General features: G+C 36.9%; 1 protein-coding gene across 1 annotated transcript in view; it reads left to right on the top strand.

Annotated features, from left to right (window-relative positions):
• Positions 1-24,430, top strand: part of FRMPD4 (FERM and PDZ domain containing 4) — a gene marked incomplete at its 5' end in the record, with an annotated part of 552,900 nt that overhangs the window by 359,750 nt on the left and 168,720 nt on the right. The window contains one exon of the mRNA XM_053707589.1: positions 16,872-16,917. Coding sequence (XP_053563564.1) covers positions 16,872-16,917 — 46 coding nt within the window. The remainder of the gene's footprint in view (positions 1-16,871; positions 16,918-24,430) is intronic.

The raw sequence follows: 24,430 nt of genomic DNA, 5'->3' as shown, positions 1-24,430 counted from the left end.
TTTACTAGTGCTACAAATAAAAGGGACTTTCAGTCAAGAAGTATAAAATACTTCATGCTGAGAGATCCTTTATTTGCTTGCAGCATATGCGGTGCTGAGTGCTTCAGGCTGCCCATGGGAGAATGTTTTTTTGTGATGTTAGCCAATAGTGTGCTAGCCATATAGCATAATGCCAACTGGGCCGCATGGTTATTGGTTAATGGGGGAAACTTCACATCATTTAAAAAATAGTGTTTTGCTGTGGGAGACCTGAGGTGCTGAGCACGCCATACACTGCAGACAAATAAAGAAACTTTCTTAATGACGTATTTAATACTTCATGACTGTAAGTCCCCTTTATTTGTGGCACTGGTAAATACTAGCATTTCAAAATCACTTTAATTAATACAATTTTATTAAGACATACCATGATCACATTTGTATAAGCTTATTATTTGCTAAATATAGACACAGTACAGTATATGTATGTATGTATATATATATATATATATATATATATATATATTAAATGCCCATAAATGTTGAAGTCAAAAGAACAGATGCCCTAAAGCATGCTGTGTGTGTTTAGTATTCCCGTGAAATATAACAGAACCTTTTTGGAGAGTAGCTAATTGATGGTACAACATCATTAAACAAAGTTTAACAGAGTTATACCCAACACTGGTAAAGAAAAAATATTTTAAAGCAAATATAGATCAAAATATGCTACAAAAAAAAATGTTCCTTTTTATTTTTGAAAAGTGCTCATCTGCAGCTATAGGGCGTGATCAAATATACGGCGCTGGTTTCGGAGCAAGTGTGGGAACCTGTGCCGTCCGTAATTTCACCTCACACATCGGGGTATTACATATACTGTGCCATTAGATGCTAAACTGGCGTAAGTAGGACAAACTGGCGATCTTCCGAAATGTGCGCAAATACACATTTTAGTCATCGCAAGTAACTTACGCAAGTAACTTGATGCAAATTAGGCTAACACTCGTAAAAATGAACCCCGACTTCATATAAAAATGCGACACGTAATTACGCTATTCAAAATTCATATATAAACCCATGCGCAGCAGGCATTTTCATCAGTGTGTTTGGATGGTTCATTGAGCTACAGCACACTACAGAGGAGTGGAGGATTAGTCAGAGTAGAGAGAGAGGCGCAAACAGAGGAGTTAGTTAGGTCGCATTGTTGGTTGTTTAAGCTTGTACACTTACACATATTTTTACATATTGCACACATATTGCATACATACATATACAAAATACACAATACTTTTTTTTTCTAACACCTTACACATTTTATTTGAATTTTACAATGTGATAGGTTGAGTATTTGGTTGTGATTGTATGTGATTGAACTGGGAGTGAGTGTGAGTGTGTGTAGTGTGATTTAGTGTGACGATGGCAGGGAGAGGTAGGGCAGAGGGGAGGAGGGGAGAGGAGTGGCAAGGAGAGGAGTATTGTAGAGGACAGGAGGAGCAGTGGGGTCCCCGTCAAGTGGAGTGGGGAGAGGGCCAGAGACCAGGCACATCAAGAAGAGGGACAGAGGATGCACATGGGGACAGAAGGGGGGAGGAGGGAGAGGATAGGGAGGAACCCACACCAGGGACATCACAGGGAGCAAGCCAGGTGTACATGGAGGATGAGAGGCTGAGATGTCCAAACTTCTCATTTGATGAAAATGTTGCCCTAGTCCAGGCCATCATGGACAATAACAGTGCCCTCATGGGGCAGGAGAAGGGCAAAGGCAGTGCTAAAAGGTGAAAAACGGCATGGTTGGTGGTAGAGGATACCGTCAACAGTGTGGCCCCACAGAGGAGGACTGTTGAGGGCCTTAAAAAGTGGTGGAATGACTGCAAGAGGCGGGTGAAAGAAAAGATGGGGCAGGAAGCTATGCACCAGAGGGGAACAGGCGGTTGTCCATCCCTGGACATAGAATATAACACCTGGCAGGAGATGATACGCAGGTCCCTGAGTATCACAGCATTCCGTGGACTTCCAGGGGCTTTTGAATCAGGGGCTGCAACCACAGAACGTCATGCTGGTGAGTAACATCCCACACACCAGTATTATATGTATTTGAGATATAACATCCTTTAATATCACACATTCATGTACACAATGAGGAGCATGGTATTTGGCCTACTAACAAAAACATCTAAAATTATATTTGACATTAATGCTACTTAACACAATGCAATTCATGATATGAGGTGGAATAGTGCAATACTAACATGTCTCAGAGTAACACAGGCCACAAGCCACATGTAGAGTCTTCAGTAAATGGACACTATAGCCATCACAATACTTTTAGCTCAATAAAGCAGGTTCTGTGCCTACATCAGGCTAAAGTAAATTGTGTGACCATAGTGTCACTTAAAGAACACATTTTTTCCATCATTGACATGAACACATAACTATTGTATGAAACACATACCTGTATACTGCGCATATTAAAATCCCTCATAGCACAAATCACAATGTGCACATGCATGTTATAGAGTTTGACATGAGAATCAGTAAAGGCTCTAGCATGTATCAATGTACATTGTATGCCCACATGGACATATATCTGACTGTACTAATCCCTCTCATAATTTGATTCCTCCACAGAACCTCCTCTCACAAGGATACAAACAGGCATGCTGCCACCACCACCACCACCACCACCTCCAGTCACAGGCATGCAGCCACCACCACCACCACCAGTCACAGGCATGCAGCCACCACCACCACCACCAGTCTTCAGGCAACCACATGAACAGTATGCTCCCAGGCATGAGCAGGGTTGGGTTGCTTCAGTTGAGGACCCGGGAGTGATGCCACCATCATTGCCATATGACCCCTGGCAAGATTCCTGGCCAGATGAATATTCTTCTTTTGGCTTTGAGGGGGAGCCAAGACAGCCAAAAAGGGTCCATGTATTTACCCCCCCCCCCCAACACAATCTCAGGGCAGTCATGGCTTTTACCCACAGACTATGTCACAAGAAGTGCCAACTGGACAGGCTGAGTGGTCACACACTGGTCATCAGTGGGACTATCAATCCACCCTGAGAGCTCCACCATCCTCATCACTTGGGAGAGCTCCACCATCCTCATCACTTGGGAGAGCTCCACCATCTGCAGATGAAAATATAGCTGAAAGTACTCAAGCACCAGCAGATGCAGCTGAACCTGTCCCAACAGAACCAGCAGATGCAGCTGAACCTGTCCCAACAGAACCAGCAGATGCAGCTGAACCTGTCCCAACAGAACCAGCAGATGCAGCTGAACCTGTCCCAAAAGAACCAGCAGATGCAGCTGAACCTGTCCCACCAGAACCAGCAGATTCAGCTGAACTTGCACCTCAAGCAACTAGAAGCCCTGCTGCTCAAGAGCCTGTGGATGCATTGTATTCTCCCCTGGGTGAGGAATACATTGCACTCCAGAGGACACTCATAACAAGCTCTGAGAGCAGACAAAGAGGCCAAGAGAGGTTCCATAGGAGCCAAGAGAGGTTCTTCAGGAGCCAAGAGAGGTTACACAAATGTAGCATAGAGCTGCAGAGGGACATGGCAGCATCATTAAGTGGAAGTGTTCAAAACCAGTCACAGATTATGTGAATTCTGTCTGATATGCAGATGCAGATGGACAATAGATGGCGAGAAAAAAATCAACTCTTGGGTGTGTTGGTTGAGCACTTTACACACTAGCAGGACACTGCCTCCAGCCTATCATCTGTGGCCAGCACACCAGCAGAAACATCAGAATCTTCTCAAACCAGGAGAACAAGGCAATCCACTACAGTCACCTCAGCTCCCTCATCTAAGAAGCCAAAAAAGAAATACATATTCTTATAGTTCACCATAAATCTTGTCCTCTGTTATTTACCATATAATTGTCATCCACATCCATGTGAGGGGTGTTTTATTACACTAATATTGTTAAAACATATAATAAGACCTGTGTGGAAATGGCAAAAAAAAAGGTAATATTATCCTGTTTATGACATATTCTTGTACTATAACTCACATCCACAATAGTTGTTTATGAAGGGTACATATAGTAATATTCACTTCTAAGATGTAAATCAATGTATCTCACATCCAATATAAATTGACACATTGGTATATATAGTAGTGATGTTACTGATAGGGTGGGCATTATCAGGTGTTTTAAGTCTGCAGGTGAGACCTGAGAGGTTGTGGTGTCTGTGATTGGTTTGACACAATTGCAAAGAGGCAGCCTTCAAGAAGGTCTTAGAAATTATCATATGAGCCATCCTAGGTTTTGCTTTCAACTAAGAATACCAAGAGAACAAAGCAAGTGTTATAATTAAATCTGAAAGTAGTTTGAAATAGCATGCCCTATTTAAAAGAAGAAGGTTTTCTTTGGACTTGACTATCCCTTTATATATTTTGGCATCAGTGCCAAGATGTGTTAGCATTAGAATAAATTACACTCCAGTGGGTTCTAAGGAGATGAAGGTAATACAATTTAAAGTAAATAAGCAAGTATATGTCCACAATGTGATAAAGTACCTACAAGCTCAATCCATTTGATTATGTTGTGGCTTCAAACTATTTCAAATACACAAATAGACCTTAAAAAAACAATATCATAGTATACTGTCCCTTTAACCTTGAGATGGCGCTTAAATGTATTTGTTTGTTAAGGCTTCCAGGGAGTTACGTTGCTTTTTTAGTCAGTGCAAGGGTTGCTGCGCTTGCAATATGTGGCGAGATGAGAATGGAGTAGATTTTCAGAATTCTGCGCACGTAAGTCCTTACGCTGCATATTTGATACCAAATTGCGCGTCTGTTCTATGTTAGTCAATGGCTAAAAAAAATAGGTCCGAAGGGTAAAATATACGCGCGTAACTTGTATGCTACGCCGTATATGTAATACCAAAATCACGTAAAATCTGGCAACGGAGCATTTTGCGGCCGACGCTGCATATGTAATGGAGGCCATACTGTATGTATAGCTGATGTAGCTATTGGAGTTTATGTTTTAGTATATTTTTAAGTAATAATATCCACCGACTTTTGTAAAGCAAATATGTTTTCCTTTTATATTTCACTTCATGTGGTCGTAATAATCATCATTGAGTTAAAAGTCTTGTGTTCCATACTTTTTTACCTTAATGAAAGACATTTAAGTGTGAAAGAAGATTTACTTAGCTTAGTTACTTTAAGCCAGCAGAATATTCTGATCTTATATTTTCCACAATGTTAAAGATATTGTACGAATGTTTCATACTGATTATTTGGTTCAAAAGAGATGCACAATACATTAGTAAACCTCTCTGTCAAAGTCAGTGAAAGATTTGCATAATCCTGAACTGTGACAATTTCCAAAATGTTTATGATGTCAAAGCTTAAAATCAAATGTATTTAAACTGTATGTGTTATAACAGGAGATCAAATAGAATTGAATACTGCTATAAACAACTAACTGTGGTAAACAATAAAATTTAATACACATTTTTACACAAATCATTTTTTTTTTCAAGGAGATATTGGCAACCAGCGTCCATGATAACAAAAACATTATTTCATAGGCTGTTTAATATCCATTCGAAAACTTGATAGAAAATTATCATACATTATATTATTTCTCCTACGGGTGATATAATTTGACTGTCAGTGGCCACCATATTAATCAGAATATGCTATGTGAAAACTTAAAGAGACAGTAAAGTCATAATTATACATTCATGATTTAGACAGAGCATAACATTTTAAACAACTTTCCAATTTACTTCTATTGTTTAATTTGTTTACATCTCTTGTTATCCTTTGCTGAACGTTTTATCTAGGTAAGCTCAGGAGCAGCAAAGAACCTAGGTTCTAGCTGCGGATTGGTGGCTGCATATATATACCAATTGTTATTGGCTCGCCCATGTGTAAATAATTAAACAAATTTGATAATAGAAGTAAACTAGAAAGTTGTTTAAAATAGTTTTTTCTACCTAAATAATTAAATAAAACTTTTGTGTTTCATGCCCCTTTAAGTCACCCGTATGTAAAAAATTAAGAAATATGATTTTCTCCGAATTTTCAATAGGGTTTTGCATAATTATGTGGGAATAAAATATATATATGACAAGCTAGAGTCAAACACGGGTGTCATCACAACCTTGTCAATATATTTGGTCGTTATTGCATTTTGAACTTGGATATTGTCAGCATAGATTTTGAGTGATCACATAAAAGTTGCTGGTGCAGATAAAAGGCCAGTTTTCTACAGATAACTACATGAAAACATATTTTCCATTGTTAAGTTCTTGATATCAGTATTAAAAAATGAAATGCAAGCAGAAATTACAAACACAATGGCCATTTTGTAGGTTTATATATAACAGAGTTATTTTGATTGATACCATTTTACAGTGTGTAATGTTATTAATAAGTAACGTGTGAAATTAACATCTTGTGTTCTAAACCCATACAGCGAGATTACGAGTTTTGGGGTAACAGGGGTGCGGTGCTAACGAGCAGTTTCAGCTCACCGCTCACCTACAGACAACGCTGGTATTACGTTTTTTTTTCAACCCGGCGTTAGCCTCTAAAAAGTGAGCAATGAGCAAAATTTAGCTCCACATCTCACTGTAATACCAGCGCTGCTTACGGTAGCGGTGAGCTGGCTAAACGTGCTCGTGCATGATTTCCCCATATGAATCAAATGGGCTGATTCGGCTGAAAAAAAACCTAACACATGCAAAAAAGCAGCGTTCAGCTCCTAATGCAGCCCCATTGATTCCTATGGGGAAAGTAAAGTTATGTCTACACCTAACACCCTAACATGAACCCCGAGTCTAAACACCCCTAATCTTACACTTATTAACCCTTAATCTGCCGCCCCCGAGATCGCCAACACCTGCATTATACTTATGAACCCCTAATCTGCTGCCCACAACATCGCCAAACCCTACGTTATATTTATTAACCCCTAATCTGCCGCCCCAACGTTGCCACCACCTACCTACACTTATTAACCCCTAATCTGCCACCCCCAACGTCACCGCCACTATAATAAATATATTTACCCCTAAACCTAAGCCTAACCCTAACCCCCCCTAATTTAAATATAATTTAAAATAATCTAAATAAAATTACTACAATTAAATTAATTATTCCGATTTAAAACTAAATACTAAATACATATAAAATAAACCCTAAGCTAGCTACAATATAACTAACAGTTACATTGTAGCTAGCTTAGGGTTTATTTTTATTTTACAGGCAACTTTGTATTTATTTTAACTAGGTACAATAGTTATTAAATAGTTATTAACTATTTAATAACTACCTAGTTAAAATAAGTACAAATTTACCTGTAAAATAAACCCTAACCTAAGTTACAATTACACCAAACACTACACTATAATTAAATTAATTACCTAAACTAACTACAATTAAATACAATTAAATTAAATAAACTAAAGTATTAAAAAAAGAACACTAAAATACAAAAAATAATAAAATAATTACAAGAATTTTAAACTAATTACACCTAATCTAATCCCCCTAATAAAATAAAAAAGCCCCCCAAAATAAAAAAAGCTCTACCCTACACTAAATTAAAAGGGCCATTTGCGGGGCATTGCCCCAAAGTAATCAGCTTTTTTACCTGTAAAAAAAAATACAATACCCCCCCCCCAACATTACAACCTACCACCCACACACCCAACCCTACTCTAAAACCCACCCAATCCCCCCTTAATAAAACCTAACACTACCCCCTTGAAGATCACTCTACCTTGTGACGTCTTCACCCAACCGGCAGAAGTGGTCCTCCAGAGGGGCAGAAGTTTTCATCCGATCCGGGCAGAAGAGGACCTCCAGACGGGCAGAAGTCTTAAAAATGTAACTAGTGTTTGCGAGGCGGGAGTGCTGCGGTTTAGGGGTTAATATATTTATTAAAGTGGCGGCGAGTGTCCGGTTGGCAGATTAGGGGTTAAAAAATGTATTTAAGTGTTTGCGATGTGGGGGGGGGGGTTTGGTTTAGGGGTTAATAGCTAGTTTATGGGTTTTAGTGTACTTTTTAGCACTTTAGTTAAGAGTTTTATGTTACGGCGTTAGCCCATAAAACTCTTAACTACTGACTTTTAAATGCGGTAGGAGTCTTGACAGGAGAGGGTGTACCACTCACTTCTTTCAAGACTCATAATATCGGTGCTAGGAAAATCCCATTGAAAAGACAGGATACTCAATTGATGTAAGGGAATACGCGGTGTGCTCAAGTCACGGAAGAAAAGTGAGCGGGACACCTGTACCTGCCAGACTCATATTTCCAGTGTTAAGAAAAAAGCAGCATTGGGACCTCTCAACGCTGCTTTTTAAGGCTAACGCAAGACTCGTAATCTAGCCGTTAGTGTTTAAACAGAGGCGTTATGGGTATAGTGGACATGTGTGTTGGATGGTTTGTTAATATTAATACAACTATAAAAGTGCAGATTAATCCTATTTTTATTCTTAATTGATTGAGTAGAAAGCATTTTTTTACTCACGATTCTGGCTTTGAATCAAGAACTGTGCAGTAAATGAATAACTCGCAGGAGAGAGTAGCTGCAACTTCTTATATCTACATAGCAGGATTTTAAAAAGTCACACACTGTACATTGTCAAAGCACATAAAATTGCAAGATTTGCACCATTGAAACAAAGGAGCTTCTTCAATCTTTTCAAAAGTTTACATTCTTGGGGGCCGATTTATCAAGCTTCTTTATAGAGCTTGATGCCTCTGTTTCTATGCAAGCCTTCAGGCTCGCCAGAAACAGAAGTTATGAAGCAGCGGACTAAAGACCTCTGCTCTGTAACTTGTCCGCCTGCTCTGAGGCCGCGAAAAGAAATCAACCCGATCGAATACGATCGTGTTGATTGACACCCCCTGCTAGCAGCCGATTGGCTGCGAAACCGCAGGGCGCGGCATTGCACAAGCAGTTCACAAGAAATGCTGGTGCAATGATAAATGCCAACAGCGTATCCTATCATGTCAGCTCGTACTATATTAAATATACCCCTTGGTGTACAAAGAGGTGTTACTGGGCAGGATAGTGTAATTAGTTATTTGAGGGGGAAAAGAAGCATTTTTAAGAATTTTTTTTTTTTTCATGCATTTTTGGTCTTCCTTTTGGGGGAAAAATCTGTACTGTTTATTTGCAATGCTAAAAAACAACACAAAATGCCAAAGAATAAGATATTTGCAATGTAAAAAAAAGAAGTACATTTCTCAATACAAGTGATTAAATTACACTACAAAAATGTGACTAGTGACTAAAAAATAAGTCTATGTAGTTGTGTAATTACAGGGACATGAAACCCATACTTTCTCTTGTGTGGGTCAGATAGAGCATACAGTTTTAAACAACTTTTGAATTTACTTATTTTATTTTATTTGCTTCTTGGTATCTTTTGTTGAAAAGTAAACCGAGGTAGACTCAGTTGCTGGGAGCTAGCTGCTTATTGGTAGCTGCACATATATGCCTCTTGTAATTGGATAACCAATGTGTTCAGCTAGTTCCCAGTACTGCATTGATGCTCCTTTAAGAAAGCATTGCAAGAGAATGAAGCAAAAATGATAATAGAGGTAAATTGGAAAGTTGTTTACAAATGTATGCTCTGTCTGAATCATGAAAGAACAATTCTGAGTTTTATGTTTCTTTAATCCTTTTCACTAAACAAAAATAACTTTTTTTAGAAATACTTATATTATCATTTTATTAAAGCATTTGTATATATGACGTCTGTGCTCTGGATTTTTTAAAAAAAATAATTTGTATTATGGTTTACATAAAAATAACAATGCAAAATTACAGAATCCAGAACTAATAGTATTAGGGCCTTTTCTTCCCTGAAATACACTGAGTCTCCAAAGCCGGACAGATAGCTCAGCATACTAAGGCTCTGTGGCTGAGCTCTGTAGCAATCCAAGGGTTGCAGGTTCCATCCCCAGCGAGATCCTCTAAGCCTTTCATCCTTCCAAGGTTGATAAAATGAGCAGCGCCTTGAGACCCTTACGGGTGATTAGCTGCGCTTTACAAGTACCCAATACATACATATTTAATTTAATACGTCTCTGTTCAAGCAGCAAGGATAGTTGTTGTTGTTACAATCACTCCGGTACATGTATCAAACTATTTGCTAAAGAAATCTTAACTCAAGAGAAATGTTTGGATGATGATTCTGTTATTAATATGAGTAATTCCAAGTTTTTCATGTTCAATTCCATTTCTGCTCCTTGAAATAAACAGATGTTTGCATTTGTGCCAGTTATCAAGCAGAGATCAGTTAAATATGTCAAGTTCAGAAAGTTAAATAAAATAAAATGATAGAATTAGTGAAAGAAAATCAAGTTTGTGAAAGAAAGAACTGGTTGTCTGTGGGCTTCCCCTATATTAAGGTATGTGTTCAGTGTGTTAGTTTCTAGATTGTGTTTGTTTTGTATCCTCAATTTATCTTTCCAAACAATCCATTCCTCTCAAATGTTAATGTATTATGCTCTATTGTCTATTAGAGTAGAAGTGACATCAGCTATCTGGTGATAATAGTTGATTTTGTTCAAGATCATGTCGAAATGTGATATTTCAGTTTTCCAAAATGTTGCAATATTAGTTTTAACTGCTGTACAGATTATGCCCACTAATGTTAGTGATGTTTTAGATATGTGAACTGTAGTAGTGCAAGTTCCATAGTGAGTGGATTTGTTTATTGAATATTTCCCTTAACAGTTTAGAAGTTGTATCTCAAATTCACTTAACTTTTGAGCATGACCAGCACATATGGGTATATAATCCTTCTTCTTTACATCTTCTATAGCAATATTTATGTGAGTTATTTTCCATATCTGGTTGCTTATTCTTAAACCTACTGGGATGTAAATACCACCTATATGTTGCTGTAATATACATTTTTTTTTCTTAGGTTTGCACTATTGGTGAAGGACAAGCTCCTTCTAAGCAGTTCAGCCCATTCCATATTCTCTTTGTAAAATGTCCTTCTTCTTTCCATTTATGTATGGATTTCAGTTTGTCTGGTGTATGCCTTGAATAAAAGCTGTTATATAATTCTGCTACTGCTCCTTTCATTCTGTTAGAAGATAGGCATAGTGTCTCAAATGTGGGTTTAATCTGTGTCTGCTTTTTCTTATTTCATTAGCCCTTGAAATTAATTGTAAGTAATGGAACCAGGAGTTTTAAAGAAAAGGAGGAGTATCCTAATACTGTTCAAAAGTGAGGATTTTGGGTGCTTGATATGTCTGCAAAACGATAAAGGCCTTTGTTAGGTCATATGCTATTAACTGTGTTCCTAATTTCAGGTGACAGGGTGATTAAGGGTGTGGCTGGCGTGATCCTTGATAACAAATTCAATTTCACTGTCAGGGTATCCGATAGTATGAATGTGTATCCGATTGTGATATAGGTCATCCAATTTCGTAACCTATCTTTTTCAAGGTCCAAAGTAGTTTATATATTGGGGAGAGTCCGTGCTTTGGATTTTAATAACTTTTTGTGTATAAGAAATCAATGGCAATTAAGGATTTTTTTTTCCATAATTTTTTATTTTTATTTTTTACAATTAAAATTACACATTTAAAATCAATTCACATAAAAACAAGGCTTTTTGTCACTCAGGGTTGCTTGACTGCTAAACTATAGCAATTCAAAGGTGATCAGAGCAACACTCCACCATACGCAATCTCTCCAATGCCGGTTGACTTTAAAGGGACAGTATACACCAATTTTCATATAACTGCATGTAATAGACACTGCTCTAGAGAATAATAGGCACAGATACTGATCTAATCCAGTATAAAACCTTTTAAAAACTGACTCATAAAATCCGAGTTTAGCACTGTTAATGAGGTGAGGCAGGGACAACCAGTGAAAGGGACTGAGAAAGCAGGAAGAGCAGACCCTTCCCCACCTCCCCTGCACATTAGAAGCAGGATTCTGTAGACTTGGGTCTACATCTGATACTTTGGGGCTTGGTTAGGAATCTGAAAATCAGCACAATGTTATAAAAAATAAGCAAAATTATACATTGTTAAAAAAAACACTCCCAGATGGGCTATATAAACGGGTCATCAACAAAGCATTTATGCAAAAAAAACATTTTGGAAGGTGAGATCCTGAATTGCCACAGAAGTAATTTTTACAAAAAGTGCTTAAAATCCATTGATGATTTTAGAGGGGATATCTATCAAGCCGTCAACTTTGTAGAATTCAACTGCACCAATACGCTTGCCTAACATCGCGGCCACGGACCTGAATACTATCTCCATATTTATAAAAAAAGCCGTCAAAAAGCCACGCACCAAGTACGGGGCGATGAGCATCGGACTGTTGTTAACTAACAGTCATCGATCTTGCGTCTATTCAACGTTTTACCAACTTTATTTATACCTTGTCACTAAACTCCGCCACTATACTAAAATGTTTAACCCCTATCCCGCCGCTCCCGGACCCCACCGCCACCTAAATAAATGTATTAACCCCTATCCCGCCGCTCCCGGACCCCGCCGCCACCTAAATAAATGTATTAACCCCTATCCCGCCGCTCCTGGACCCTGCCGCCACCTAAATAAATGTATTAACACCTATCCCGCCACTCTTGGACCCCGCCGCCACCTAAATAAATGTATTAACCCCTATCCCGCCGCTTCCGGACCCCGCCGCAACCTAAATAAAGTTAATAACCCCTATCCCACCGCTCCCGGACCCCGTCGCCACATAAATAAATGTATTAACCCCTATCCCACCGCTCCTGGACCCCGCCGCCACCTAAATAAAGTTATTAACCCTTATACTGCCGCTTCTGGACCCTACCTCCACCTAAATAAATGTATTAACCCCTATCCTGCCGCTCCCGGACCCCGCCGCAACCTAAATAAACTTATTAACCCCTATCCCGCCACTCCCCGCCACCGCCGCCACTAAATAAATGTATTAACCCTAAACCTCTGACCTCCCACATCACTACCACTAACTAAACCTATTAACCCCTAAACCGCCAGCCCCCCACATCGCCACAAACTAAATTAAGCTATTAACCTCTAAACCTAACAAGCTGCTAACTTTAAATTAAAATTACAACATCCCTATCTTAAAATAATTTTAAACTTACCTGTAGAATTAAAATAAACTATTATTAAACTATTAATTAACCTACCCTAACTATTATACTACACTTAAATTAAACTACCAATTAAATTAACTAAATTACAATATAAAAAAAAAACCTAAACCTACTCAAATTATTTAAATATACTATTTAACGTTATTAAAAATGACTAAATTACACACAAAAATAAACGCTAAGTTGCAAAAAATTAAAAACACCCCCCAACAGTAAAACCCACCACCCCCACAACCAACCCCCGCAAATAAAAACCCTATCTTAAATAATGTAAGCTCCCCATTGCCCTGAAAAGGGCATTTGTATGGGAATTGCCCTTAAAAGGGCATTTAGCTTTTTTACTGCCCAGACCCTACTCTTAAAATAAAACTCAACCAAAAAACCCTTAAATAAACCTAACACTAACCCCCGACGATCCACTTACAGTTATTGAAGTCCCGCTTGAAGGATCCATCTAGCCGGTAAGAAGTCTTCATTGGGGCGGCAAGAAGTCTTCATCCAGGCGGCCTCTTCCATCTTCATCTAGTCGGCAAAGTCTTCATCCAGACGACATCTTCTATCTTCATCCATCCGGCGTGGAGCGAGTCCATCCTGAAGACATCAGGCACGGAGCTGCTCTTCAATACGGTCGCCGCTGTAAACTGGAACTTGAATGCAAGTTACATCATCCAAGATGGCGTACCTTGCATTCCTATAGGCTGAAAGCTTTCATTCAGCCAATAGGATTAGAGCTGCTAAAATCCTATTGGCTGTTCCAATCAGTTAATAGGATTTGAGCAGCTCTTATCCTATTATCTGTTCCAATCAGCCAATATGATGAGTGCTCAATCCTATTGGCTGATTGGAACAGCCAATAGGATTTTAGCAGCTCTAATCCTGTTGGCTGATAGGAACCTTTTAGCCAATAGGAATGCAAGGGGCGCCATCTTGGATGACGTCACTTGCATTCAAGTTCCAGTTTACAGCGGCGACTGTATTGAAAAGGTTCTCCGCACCGGATGTCTTCAGGATAGACCCGCTCTGCGCCAGATGGATGAAGATAGAAGATGCCATCTGGATGAAGACTTCGCCGGCTGGATGAAGATGGAAGAAGCTGCCCGGATGAAGACTTTTTGCCACCCAGATGAAGACTTCTTGATGGCTGGATGGATCCTTCAAGCAGGACTTCAATAACTGTAAGTGAATCGTCGGGGGTTAGTGTTAGGTTTATTAAAGGGTTTTTTGGGTGGGTTTTATTTTTAGAGTAGGGTTTGGGCAGTAAAAGAACTAAATGCCTTTTTAAGTGCAATGCCCATGCAAATGCCCTTTTCAGGGCAATGGGAGCTTAGGTTATTTTAGATAGGGTTTTTATTTGGGGGGGGGGTTGGTTGTGGGGGGTGTTTGTATTTTTTTTTTACAGGTAAAAGAGCTGATTTCTTTGGGGCAATGTCCAACAAAAGGCCCTTTTAAGGGCCATTGGTAGGTTATTGTAGGCTAGGTTTTTTTTTATTTTGGGGGGGCTTTTTTATTTTGATAGGACTATTAGATTAGGTGTAATTCTTTTTTATTTTTGATAATGTGGTTTGTTTGTTTTTCGTAATTTAGTGTTTTTTATTTTTTGTAACTTAGCGTTTATTTTTTTGGATAATTTAGCAATTTTTAATAAGGTTAAATAGTAAATTTAAATAATTTGAGTAGGGTTAGGATTTTTTAATATGTAATTTAGTTAATTTAATTGGTAGTTTAATTTAAGTGTAGTATAATAGGTTAGGTGAATTAATAGTTTAAAAATAGTTTATTTAAATTCTACAGGTTTCCGGCGATGTCTGTCCGCCTGCTCAGAGCAGGCGGGCAGGTTATGGAGCAGTGGTCTTTGTGACCACTGCTTCATAACTGCTGTTTCTGGTGAGCCTGCAGGCTCGCCAGAAACACGGGCATCAAGCTCCATTCGAAGCTTGATAGATAGGCCCCAGGAGTGAAATGTAAATGTTGATGAATTAAAGTGCCCCTGTTTTTAATCAAATTTTTAAAAACCAAGCACTTTAGCATCAAAATTTACATTCACTTTAATGATTTTCTACATTAAATTACCTTCCATGGCCATTTTTGTAGCTAAATCAATTAAAGGGCCATGATACCCAAATGTTGAAACACTTGAAAGTGATGCAGCATAGCTATAAAAAGCTGACTAGAAAATATCACCTGAGCATCTCTATGTAAAAAAGAAAGATATTTTACCTCAAAAATTCCTCAGTAGCCACATCCCATTGTTAAGGACTTCTAAGCAGCAAATCAGTATGTCTGTCCCGGGACAGGCAAAGGAGCGAGCTTTGTGCACTCTCATCTTATTTCCCTATTCAGTTTAAGGAAGTTTACTATGAAATATCATGAGAGTTAAGTGAAATCTCATGAGATCACAATAAAAGAGTTCATGACCTCAGCACTGTTGATGCTGATTGGCTGCTGTTCATTTCTTCATTTATTTATTTTTTACCTGCAGCTGAGCAGCAGCTGAAGTATAACTTTTTACACAGAACTTACTCTGGTGAGCTGAGGAAATTGAGAAGTAAAATATCTTCCTTTTTTACATAGAGATGCTCAGGTGATATTTTCCTGTCATCTTTTTACAGTTATACTGCATCAGATTCAAGGGATTTAGCATACAAGTATTATGTCCCTTTAATACATTTTCCCTAAATTATTGGAATCAACCTCTTCGCTTGGAATAATTTACCAAATTAAACTTGCTTTTTTATGGGAACAATACTGAAATTTTCTGACCAGCATTTGAATTTATAAGGGATGCATTTTTTATTTTTTCTTACAAAAATGTGCCATAAATGAAGAGAAATATTCAACTTTTTAAATGTGTTGTATCTCTATAAACATCTGCAGAAATTTTAATGTGGGGCCTGGGGGTTGAAAATAAATGTCCCAAACATAGTAGTATAAGTGAATATATATGCAGTAGCAGAGAGTTGAGCAACAGAATATTTAAAAAATTGTGTCTTTGGCATCAAAAGAGTGTTTATGCTTACATACAAGGCTCCATGTACTAAGCAGCCTATGCTGCGTTTGAGCCCTTGTGGAGCAGGTTCCCACATGTGAGCTTCACGCAATCTAAGAAGCAGCAGTCATCAGACCACTGCTTATTACACTCTCCGCCACCTCTGAGGTAGTGGATTGAAATCACCCTGAAACATTTGCTCCGGGTGATTGACAAGCCCTTCCCTTGCATGATTGGTCGTGCAAACGAAGGGGGTTGAATTGCACACTCAAGCAAGTGTAATGGTACATGCAAACAGCAGATGTTCAGGGTCCACTGCCCATTTGATGTAAAGCCATGCAGAAAGGTTCTCACGCTGAGAACCTTGTGCGCATGACACTTAGTTCATGAGACCCGTAACGTGCATAATTTTTAAAGGGAAGCATTTTTCCCCACTTGCTTCCCCATATGTCTATTTCTATAAAGGATCTACATAACTGCTTTGCCATATTTGACACCAGATATGGTTTAAAAATATATTATGGTTTGTAATGCTACATTTTGTAAAACTTTTTGACACCAAAATTGTTCTATATATCTATATACTCTCTATCTATCTATCTATCTATCTATCTATCTATCTATCTATCATAAAGTGAGTATTAATATAACTTTTAAATATTTTGCTTATTTTAGCACGATACTCAGTTGTTGTTTTTTATTTTATTGGATTGTTTTATCAACTTAAAAATATTCAAACAGTAATTGATTATATTTGTTTCATTCTTTCAGAAGCTGTAAAGAATCTATTATCCTTACCGTTGTGCAACCATACCCTGTAAGTATAATGGTTTTACCTTTTTGGCATGACATAATCTGAATTCATAATTGTTTTATGATGTGTTGATGATTATGTTGAAATGATATGGAGCTATTTACAAAAATAAATACAAATTTGAATAAAACTATATATTTTTTGTATATTTAGTAATACAAATCAAAATCATAATCATGTAGAATAGTTTGCAATGTATTTGTTAATATAAATATTTGCTTGGACAGAAACCTTTTTGAACCAGTGTGTCATAAACTTATAAGGACTTGACAAAACATAATGAATATCTGGTCTTGTAATATAAAAATGTTGTCAAAGATCTAAAACAAATAGTAGCTATTGAATTTTATGGTGCTATATAAATAAATGATAACTATAATAATAACAAATGTATCAAACATGTAAAGGTAATCCATCCAATATTCTTGTTGTTTTTTATAGCAAATTGGGCTCACGTGCAATGGGCTTAATTTAACAAGCAGTGAAAGCTGCTTTAGAGACACTGCTTCTTTACCTTTTTACCCCATGTGAAGTAGTAGAGTTAAAATATCCCATACTCATTTGTTCAGGGTGATTGACAGACCCTGCTCTTGTGTCATTGGTTGTGAAAGAGCATGGGGCAGAGTTACACATAAACAGGTCCCATTGTTGAGAAGCTTGTCTGTCTGTGATTTAAAGGGACGCTGTACACCAATTTTCATAAAACTGCAGGTAATATACACTACTATAAAGAAGAATATGTACATATACTGTTCTAAAAATCCAGTATAAAACTTTTCAAAAACATACCTAGAAGGTCCCAGTTTAGCACTGTTGATGAGGTTAGGCTGGGACACCCAATGAAAGGGTATTGGAAAGCAGAAAGAGCAGAATTCAAAATTGTTTTATGATGTGTTGATGATTATGTTGAAATCATATGGAGCTATTTACAAATTCCCTGCATATGAAAAGAAACAAACAACAGCAGAAGGAATATGTAATAATTGCGTCTACATCTGATATTTGGAGCTTGTTTAGGAGTCTATGTTATTAACAAATAAGCAATACTATACATTGTTAAACACTCACAGATGGGCTATATAAATGGATCAACCACAAAAAAATGTATGCAAAGAAAAATCTAGTGTACAATGTCCCTAAAATAAATGGGACCCAATGTGTTAAATGCCTCTGGGAATATTGTCAGGTTTTTAAAAGACTATGCAGTGTGCCACAACAGTTTGTTTATTCCTATTTAGTGGTCATAAAATAAAACCAATTAATAAAACCAATTCTTATTACCAGTACTATCAGGTTTGGTTTTCTTTTTAGCTTTATAATCATAACTTCTTCAGCTTTAATCCAGCTCTGAGATAAATAGCATAATATAATAACCCACTGGCACAAGCAGCATCACCTTCTGCGTAACCTTCGATTTATTAATTAAAACAGAGTATACAATAAAAGCAATGTATACAAATGAAAACACTGTTACAATTAAAACAGGGCTCTATCGTCACTCCAGGCTATAGCACAAACAAGAGGGATCATATGGACCTAGGTAGACATGTAACATTACACCTCCATATGAGTGTTCTACTCCGTGTCCCTTCTTAATTGCAGGTGTGCCGCCTCACCCTTCTTGGTGACCAGCCCCAATAACTAACTAACAGATATGAATTTTACTTAAGAGCAATCTCAAGAGAAATCTCACACAAAATGTGATTTCAACAGGAAAAAAATAAAAGTTTTCTAATGGATTTGAACACTGGTGGTGAGGGGTTTAAATGGGTATTATATGACAAGTTGATGCAGTGTTGATGGAAAATAAAAAACTGAAAATTATCTTTGTGCATTCTGTGGTTATCTCAGTTGCTCTGTACTGAAATCTCTCATGCAGCTTCCAAAGTAAAAGCAGAGTCTACCTCTCTCTACCATTTTCCACCCACTGCCCCTCCATGAATCCACCCTCTCCTTTCATTCTCCACTCACAGTATACATCTAGCAAATGTTTGGAAGTATTTAAACAACATGTTACCAACTTGTTAATAAACACACGCATCAGACGAGAACAGAGAAATGAATTAAAGGGACAGTCTAGGCCAAAATAAACTTTCATGATTCAGATAGAGCATGTAATTTGAAACAATTTTCCAATTTACTTTTATCACCAATTTTGCTTTGTTCTCTTGGTATTCTTAGTTGAAAGCTTAACCTAGGAGGTTCATATGCTAATTTCTTAGACCTTGAAGCCCACCTCTTTCAGATTGCATTTTAACAGTTTTTCACCACTCGAGGGTGTTAGTTCACGTATTTCCTATAGATAACACTGTGCTCATGCACGAGAAGTTATCTGGGAGCAGGCACTGATTGGCTAGACTGCAAGTCTGTCAAAAGAACTGAAAAAAGGGGCAGTTTGCAGAGGCTTAGATACAAGATAATCACAGAGGTTAAAAGTATATTATTATAACTGTGTTGGTTATGCAAAACTGGGAAATGGGTAATAAAAGGATTATCTATCTTTTAAAACAATAAAAATTCTGGTGAAGAATGTCCCTTTAAGACTTAAGTGCCCCTGTTTCTAAAGACCGCTGCTCCATAACTTGTCCGCTGCCTCTGAGGCTGTGGTCTTCAATCCGCCCAATCGTATACAATCAGGCTGATTGACACCCCCTGCTAGCGGCCGATTGGCCACGAATCTGCAGGGGGCAGCATTGCACAAGCAGTTCACCAGAACTGCTTGTGCAATGATAAATGCCGAAAGCATAAGCTGTCCGCTCGCACTTTGGTAAATTGGCCCCTATGAAGGCAATATTTAAAATTGTGATACTATGTACATCTATATGAAACAATTTAATATAATTAAGAATCACATAACAGTATTGTATAAGATAGTTTAAGGATATTTTAATAACGTAACTAAAAATAAATCAGCAAAATGCATAATAGAATTACTTCATTTGAAGATGTTTCCTAATTAATTTGAGACATATATCAGTAATTTGTGGTTGAATTATTGTACTCTTTGAAATGTATCAAGGATCTTCATAATATATTTATAAATTATGTAGAATGCAGTGATAGGGGTAAATTGAATGCATAATTCTCCTAGTGCTTTTTTAAATCTCATATCTAGGCACTCAACACTCTTGCACATCACATGCAAATATTTAATGATGCTTTATAAACCTCTTCAATACTAATAAACCACTGAGAGCTGGATTCAACAAAATGAGCTATTACATAAAACTTTATTGAGACTCTCAAAATGAAAAACATGTTTACTGCTTTAGAATAGCTTGAAATTACTTATCAGCCACTTCCATCCATTTAAAAGACAAATTTCTATATACCTTTGAATGTATTTAGCATACCTTAATGCTTGCAATAATTTGGAATCTTAACTGTTAGGATTAACATGAGGTTAGCAAAAATAGATTTAGTAAAAATCTTTCTAACAGCAAGACATTTTCTTTCTTTTTCAATTCTTTATTTAACTATCATGTACCATACAAATTATTACATTTCACAAGACAAGAAAAGAAAAAATCTTTATTTATACATGCAGAGAACAAAAAACAAAATAACAAATTATATACCTATTGGGTATATGTGGCCTAAATAGCAAATTGAAATTACATCAAGCAAATGAGGCAACAAAACCCATAAATAAAAGGCTTTATCATCTGTATTAAAATATTTTTTCTACAGTCATAATATATTTCCCATGTTTTCACTTTCACTTTAGATGTCTCTTGTCTATTAGCCAAGGCATAATATAACATCATCAATTGTTGAAGGACCTGATGACTTAAAGGGCCACTAAACCCAAAATCTTTCTTTCATGATTCAGATAGAGAATATAAATTTAAACAACATTACAATTTACTTCCATAATTTATTTTGCTTCATTTTTTAAATATCCTTATTTGAAGAAAAAGCAATGCACATGGTGAGCCAATCACATGATGCTTCTATGTGCAGCAACCAATCAGCAGCTAGTGAGCATATCTAAATATGCTTTTAATCAAAGAATATCAAGAGAATAAAACAAATTAGATAATATAAGTAAATTAGAAAGATGTTTAAAATTGCATTCTCTTTCGAAATCATAAAAGAAAAAATGTGGCTGGAATGTCCCTTTAAACTATTTATAGAGGACACTAAGAATACCCAAAGATGTAATAAAAGCTAGCAAAATAAAAGTTGTCAAAAACAATTTAAAATGTTAACAACTTGAATCTCAATTTAGAAAAATACATTGCCTCATTTCCAAAATAATATTTTTGTTAACATTTTATTTTGTAAACTAGTTTTTTGTGGCAGTACCAGAAGAGGTGTAAAGATAAGGGTTTTCTTTAAAATACTTTATACATCTATGATTACGTTGTTTATTATTTTTTTCAATTATTTAGAGGGTTAAATAATCATTATGTAGTATTCATATTTGGGATTCTCTCAAGGCAAATGGCAAAGTCCCTTTTTCATTACCCTATACTTTTCAGTATGAGTCAATTGGGCCTATTTATTAAGGTGCAAGCCAACATGGTCCGATATAGCGGATCATGTCTGCTGCATATCGATAAATGCCAACAGCATAGGCTATCGGCATTTATCATTGCACAAGCAGTTTTTGTAAACTGCTTGTGCAATGTTGCCCCCTGCAGATTTGTGGCCAGTCAACCGCTAGCAGGGGGTGTCAATCAACCCTGATCGTATAGGATCGGGCGGATTGATGTCCACGGCCTCAGTGCAGGTGGACAAGTTATGAAACAGCGGTCTATAGACATCTGCTTCATAACTACTGTTTCCGGCGAGCTTGATAATTCGGCCCCAATATCTACATTGAAATCTAACACCATTTTCTTTAAAGGGACAGACTACTTTAAAATGTTTATTGTTAAAAAATATAATCACTTTATTACCCATTCCCCAGCTTTGCATAACCAACACACTTATATTAATATACTTTTACCTCTGTTATTACCTTGAATCTAAGCCTCTGCAGACTGCCTTTTATCTCAGTGCAATTAACAGACTTGCATTTTAGCCAATCCATGCTGACTCATAAATAACTTGACAGGAGTGAGCACAATATTATCTATATGAACTAGTACTGTCTAACTGTAAAAAAATGTCATAATGCACTGAGATAAGAGGCAGTTCAGTGGCTTAGAAATTAGCATATGATCCTACCTCGGCTTAGCTTTCAAAAAAGAATACTAAGATAAAAAAGCAAATATGATGATAAAAGTAAATTGGAAAGTTGTTTAAAATTGCATGCCCTATCTGAATCATGAATTTTAATTTTGACTAGGCTGTCCCGTTAACCAAAATATTTGTGTTCAGTATGTCCCATTAATGTTCTTAAAAATGTGTTATATGGTATAAATCTGCTTTAAATCCATAACAACATGCCCTATCTGAATCATGAAAGTTTATTTTTTACTGGACTGTCCTTTTAAAGGGATATGAAAGACATGATTAAACTTTCATGGTGCAGACAGAGCACGCAATGTAAAAGAATCTTTTTAATTTACTCTGTTAAAAACCATACCTAGGTAGATTCAGGAGCAGTGGTGCACTGCTGAAGTCAGTTGATGATTGTAGACTCATATGTCTCCTGTCATTAGATCACCAGATGTATTCAGCTAGGTACCAGTAATGCATAGCTGCCCTGGAACCAACTTGAACTTTGTGGTTAAAAACATATTAGGCATAAATATATGCAAGCAATTGTTTGCACTTATTATGCCCCTTTAATGTTGTTGAAACTGATGTGCCTAAAAACCTTTATTAATCAAATGTACTGAGCATTGTAATATTGAATTATCATGGTTAAAGTTGCAGACTTACAATGCTGTTGAGTGTTATTTTGTTTAAAGTAGAATTTTTTTAGTATTTTACACAGTTCCTTTCAATTTTCAGTTTTGAGTCTGTTTAAACAATTGAGAGTTGATTGGTCCATAAAAAAGATGCTCAGACAGATTTCTCCCCATGTCCCATGGCTCATTATAGCAGAACACAGCAATTGGCCTATTAACTGATTTTCAATAGAGTTTCTCACTTGTTAGCTACAAAATGTTTCTGATAATCTGTCTATCTGTGACAATATTTTTTCTTCAGTGGCAGCTAAGGTTTTCCCATTGTCCAGGACCATTTATATCACTGTACTCTCAGAAACTATTTGACATTGTAAAATAATATTCTAGATTTTGCAATATAGAAGGATTTATATTTAGCATTTAATTCTTTACTAAATTCCAACAGCAAGAAAAAAAAATACACAAAAAAAGTACAAACAAAAATCAATATCACGCAACAAAAAGACTACAATAAGATATCTTCCTCTTTTGTTTGATTTGCACCTTTTCTAAGGAAAATAAAAACTTCAGAAATTCATAAATTGAATAACCCAAGCAGGAACCAATGAATTTTAGGCATGAACAAAATTATGTGTTACAGTTTTAACCCGATCAGATATAAATAACAATAGGATATCAGTACAGGTATTTGTGGAAGAAGCAAGTTCTATGGCTCCTTTGAGTCTGAGTTGCTCTGGTTCCCTTGTCACTAAAGAACATTTGTAACAGAAAAAAAGAATCTGTCTTGGAGGGGAGACTAAAAAAGAATCTGTCTTGGAGGGGAGACTAAAAAAGAATCTGTCTTGGAGGGGAGACTAAAAAAGAATCTGTCTTGGAGGGGAGAATAAAAAAGAATCTGTCTTGGAGGGGAGACTAAAAAAGAATCTGTCTTGGAGGGGAGACAAAAAAGAATCTGTCTTGGAGGGGAGACTAAAAAAGAATCTGTCTTGGAGGGGAGACTAAAAAAGAATCTGTCTTGGAGGGGAGAATAAAAAAGAATCTGTCTTGGAGGGGAGACTAAAAAAGAATCTGTCTTGGAGGAGAGACTAAAAAAGAATCTGTCTTGGAGGAGAGACTAAAAAAGAATCTGTCTTGGAGGAGAGACTTGATAAGCTGCACAGTCAGAAACTGGAATTCAGATTCTTAGAAATCTGTAGAACAATGACTCACATTTGATGAGAATCGGTGTATGGTGGTTGAGTCTCCAAACAAAGAAATTGTAGAATATGGAGGAGAAGACTGAGAGATTGTTAAGGTCTAGTTATGGTAGTGATAGGAGAAGCTCTGGCTCTTTTAGTTCAGGACCTGGCGATAAGAGATCCCTGTTGCGTTTTGTAGAAGAAATGAGTTTGACAATAAACAGATTGGAATTTTCACTAACATATGGTGAAGTATCAGTAGTGTTTTAGACACTAGGATTTACAGTTTGATTTATATACAAAGGAAACAGATAGGAGTATTTAATAGCTTTCATTCAAGAACATTTGTAGAATTACCCCCTCTAAGTTAGTGTGGGTTTAAAGAATAGGGAGTGATTAATCTTGCCTGAATAAAGGGCAATTTGACATGGTTAAAGGAACAAAAATGTATACATAGGGGTTACCCACAACAATTAATAAGGAAATATTTGGATAATCTGGATTTAAAACTGGCTAAACATGAGACGGCCAATA

The sequence above is a fragment of the Bombina bombina genome, chromosome 3 (assembly GCF_027579735.1).
Source record: "Bombina bombina isolate aBomBom1 chromosome 3, aBomBom1.pri, whole genome shotgun sequence".
Lineage (NCBI taxonomy): Eukaryota > Metazoa > Chordata > Amphibia > Anura > Bombinatoridae > Bombina > Bombina bombina.
The sequence above is the reverse complement of the archived record's forward strand: the minus strand, read 5'-3'. Positions and strand labels throughout refer to the sequence as shown.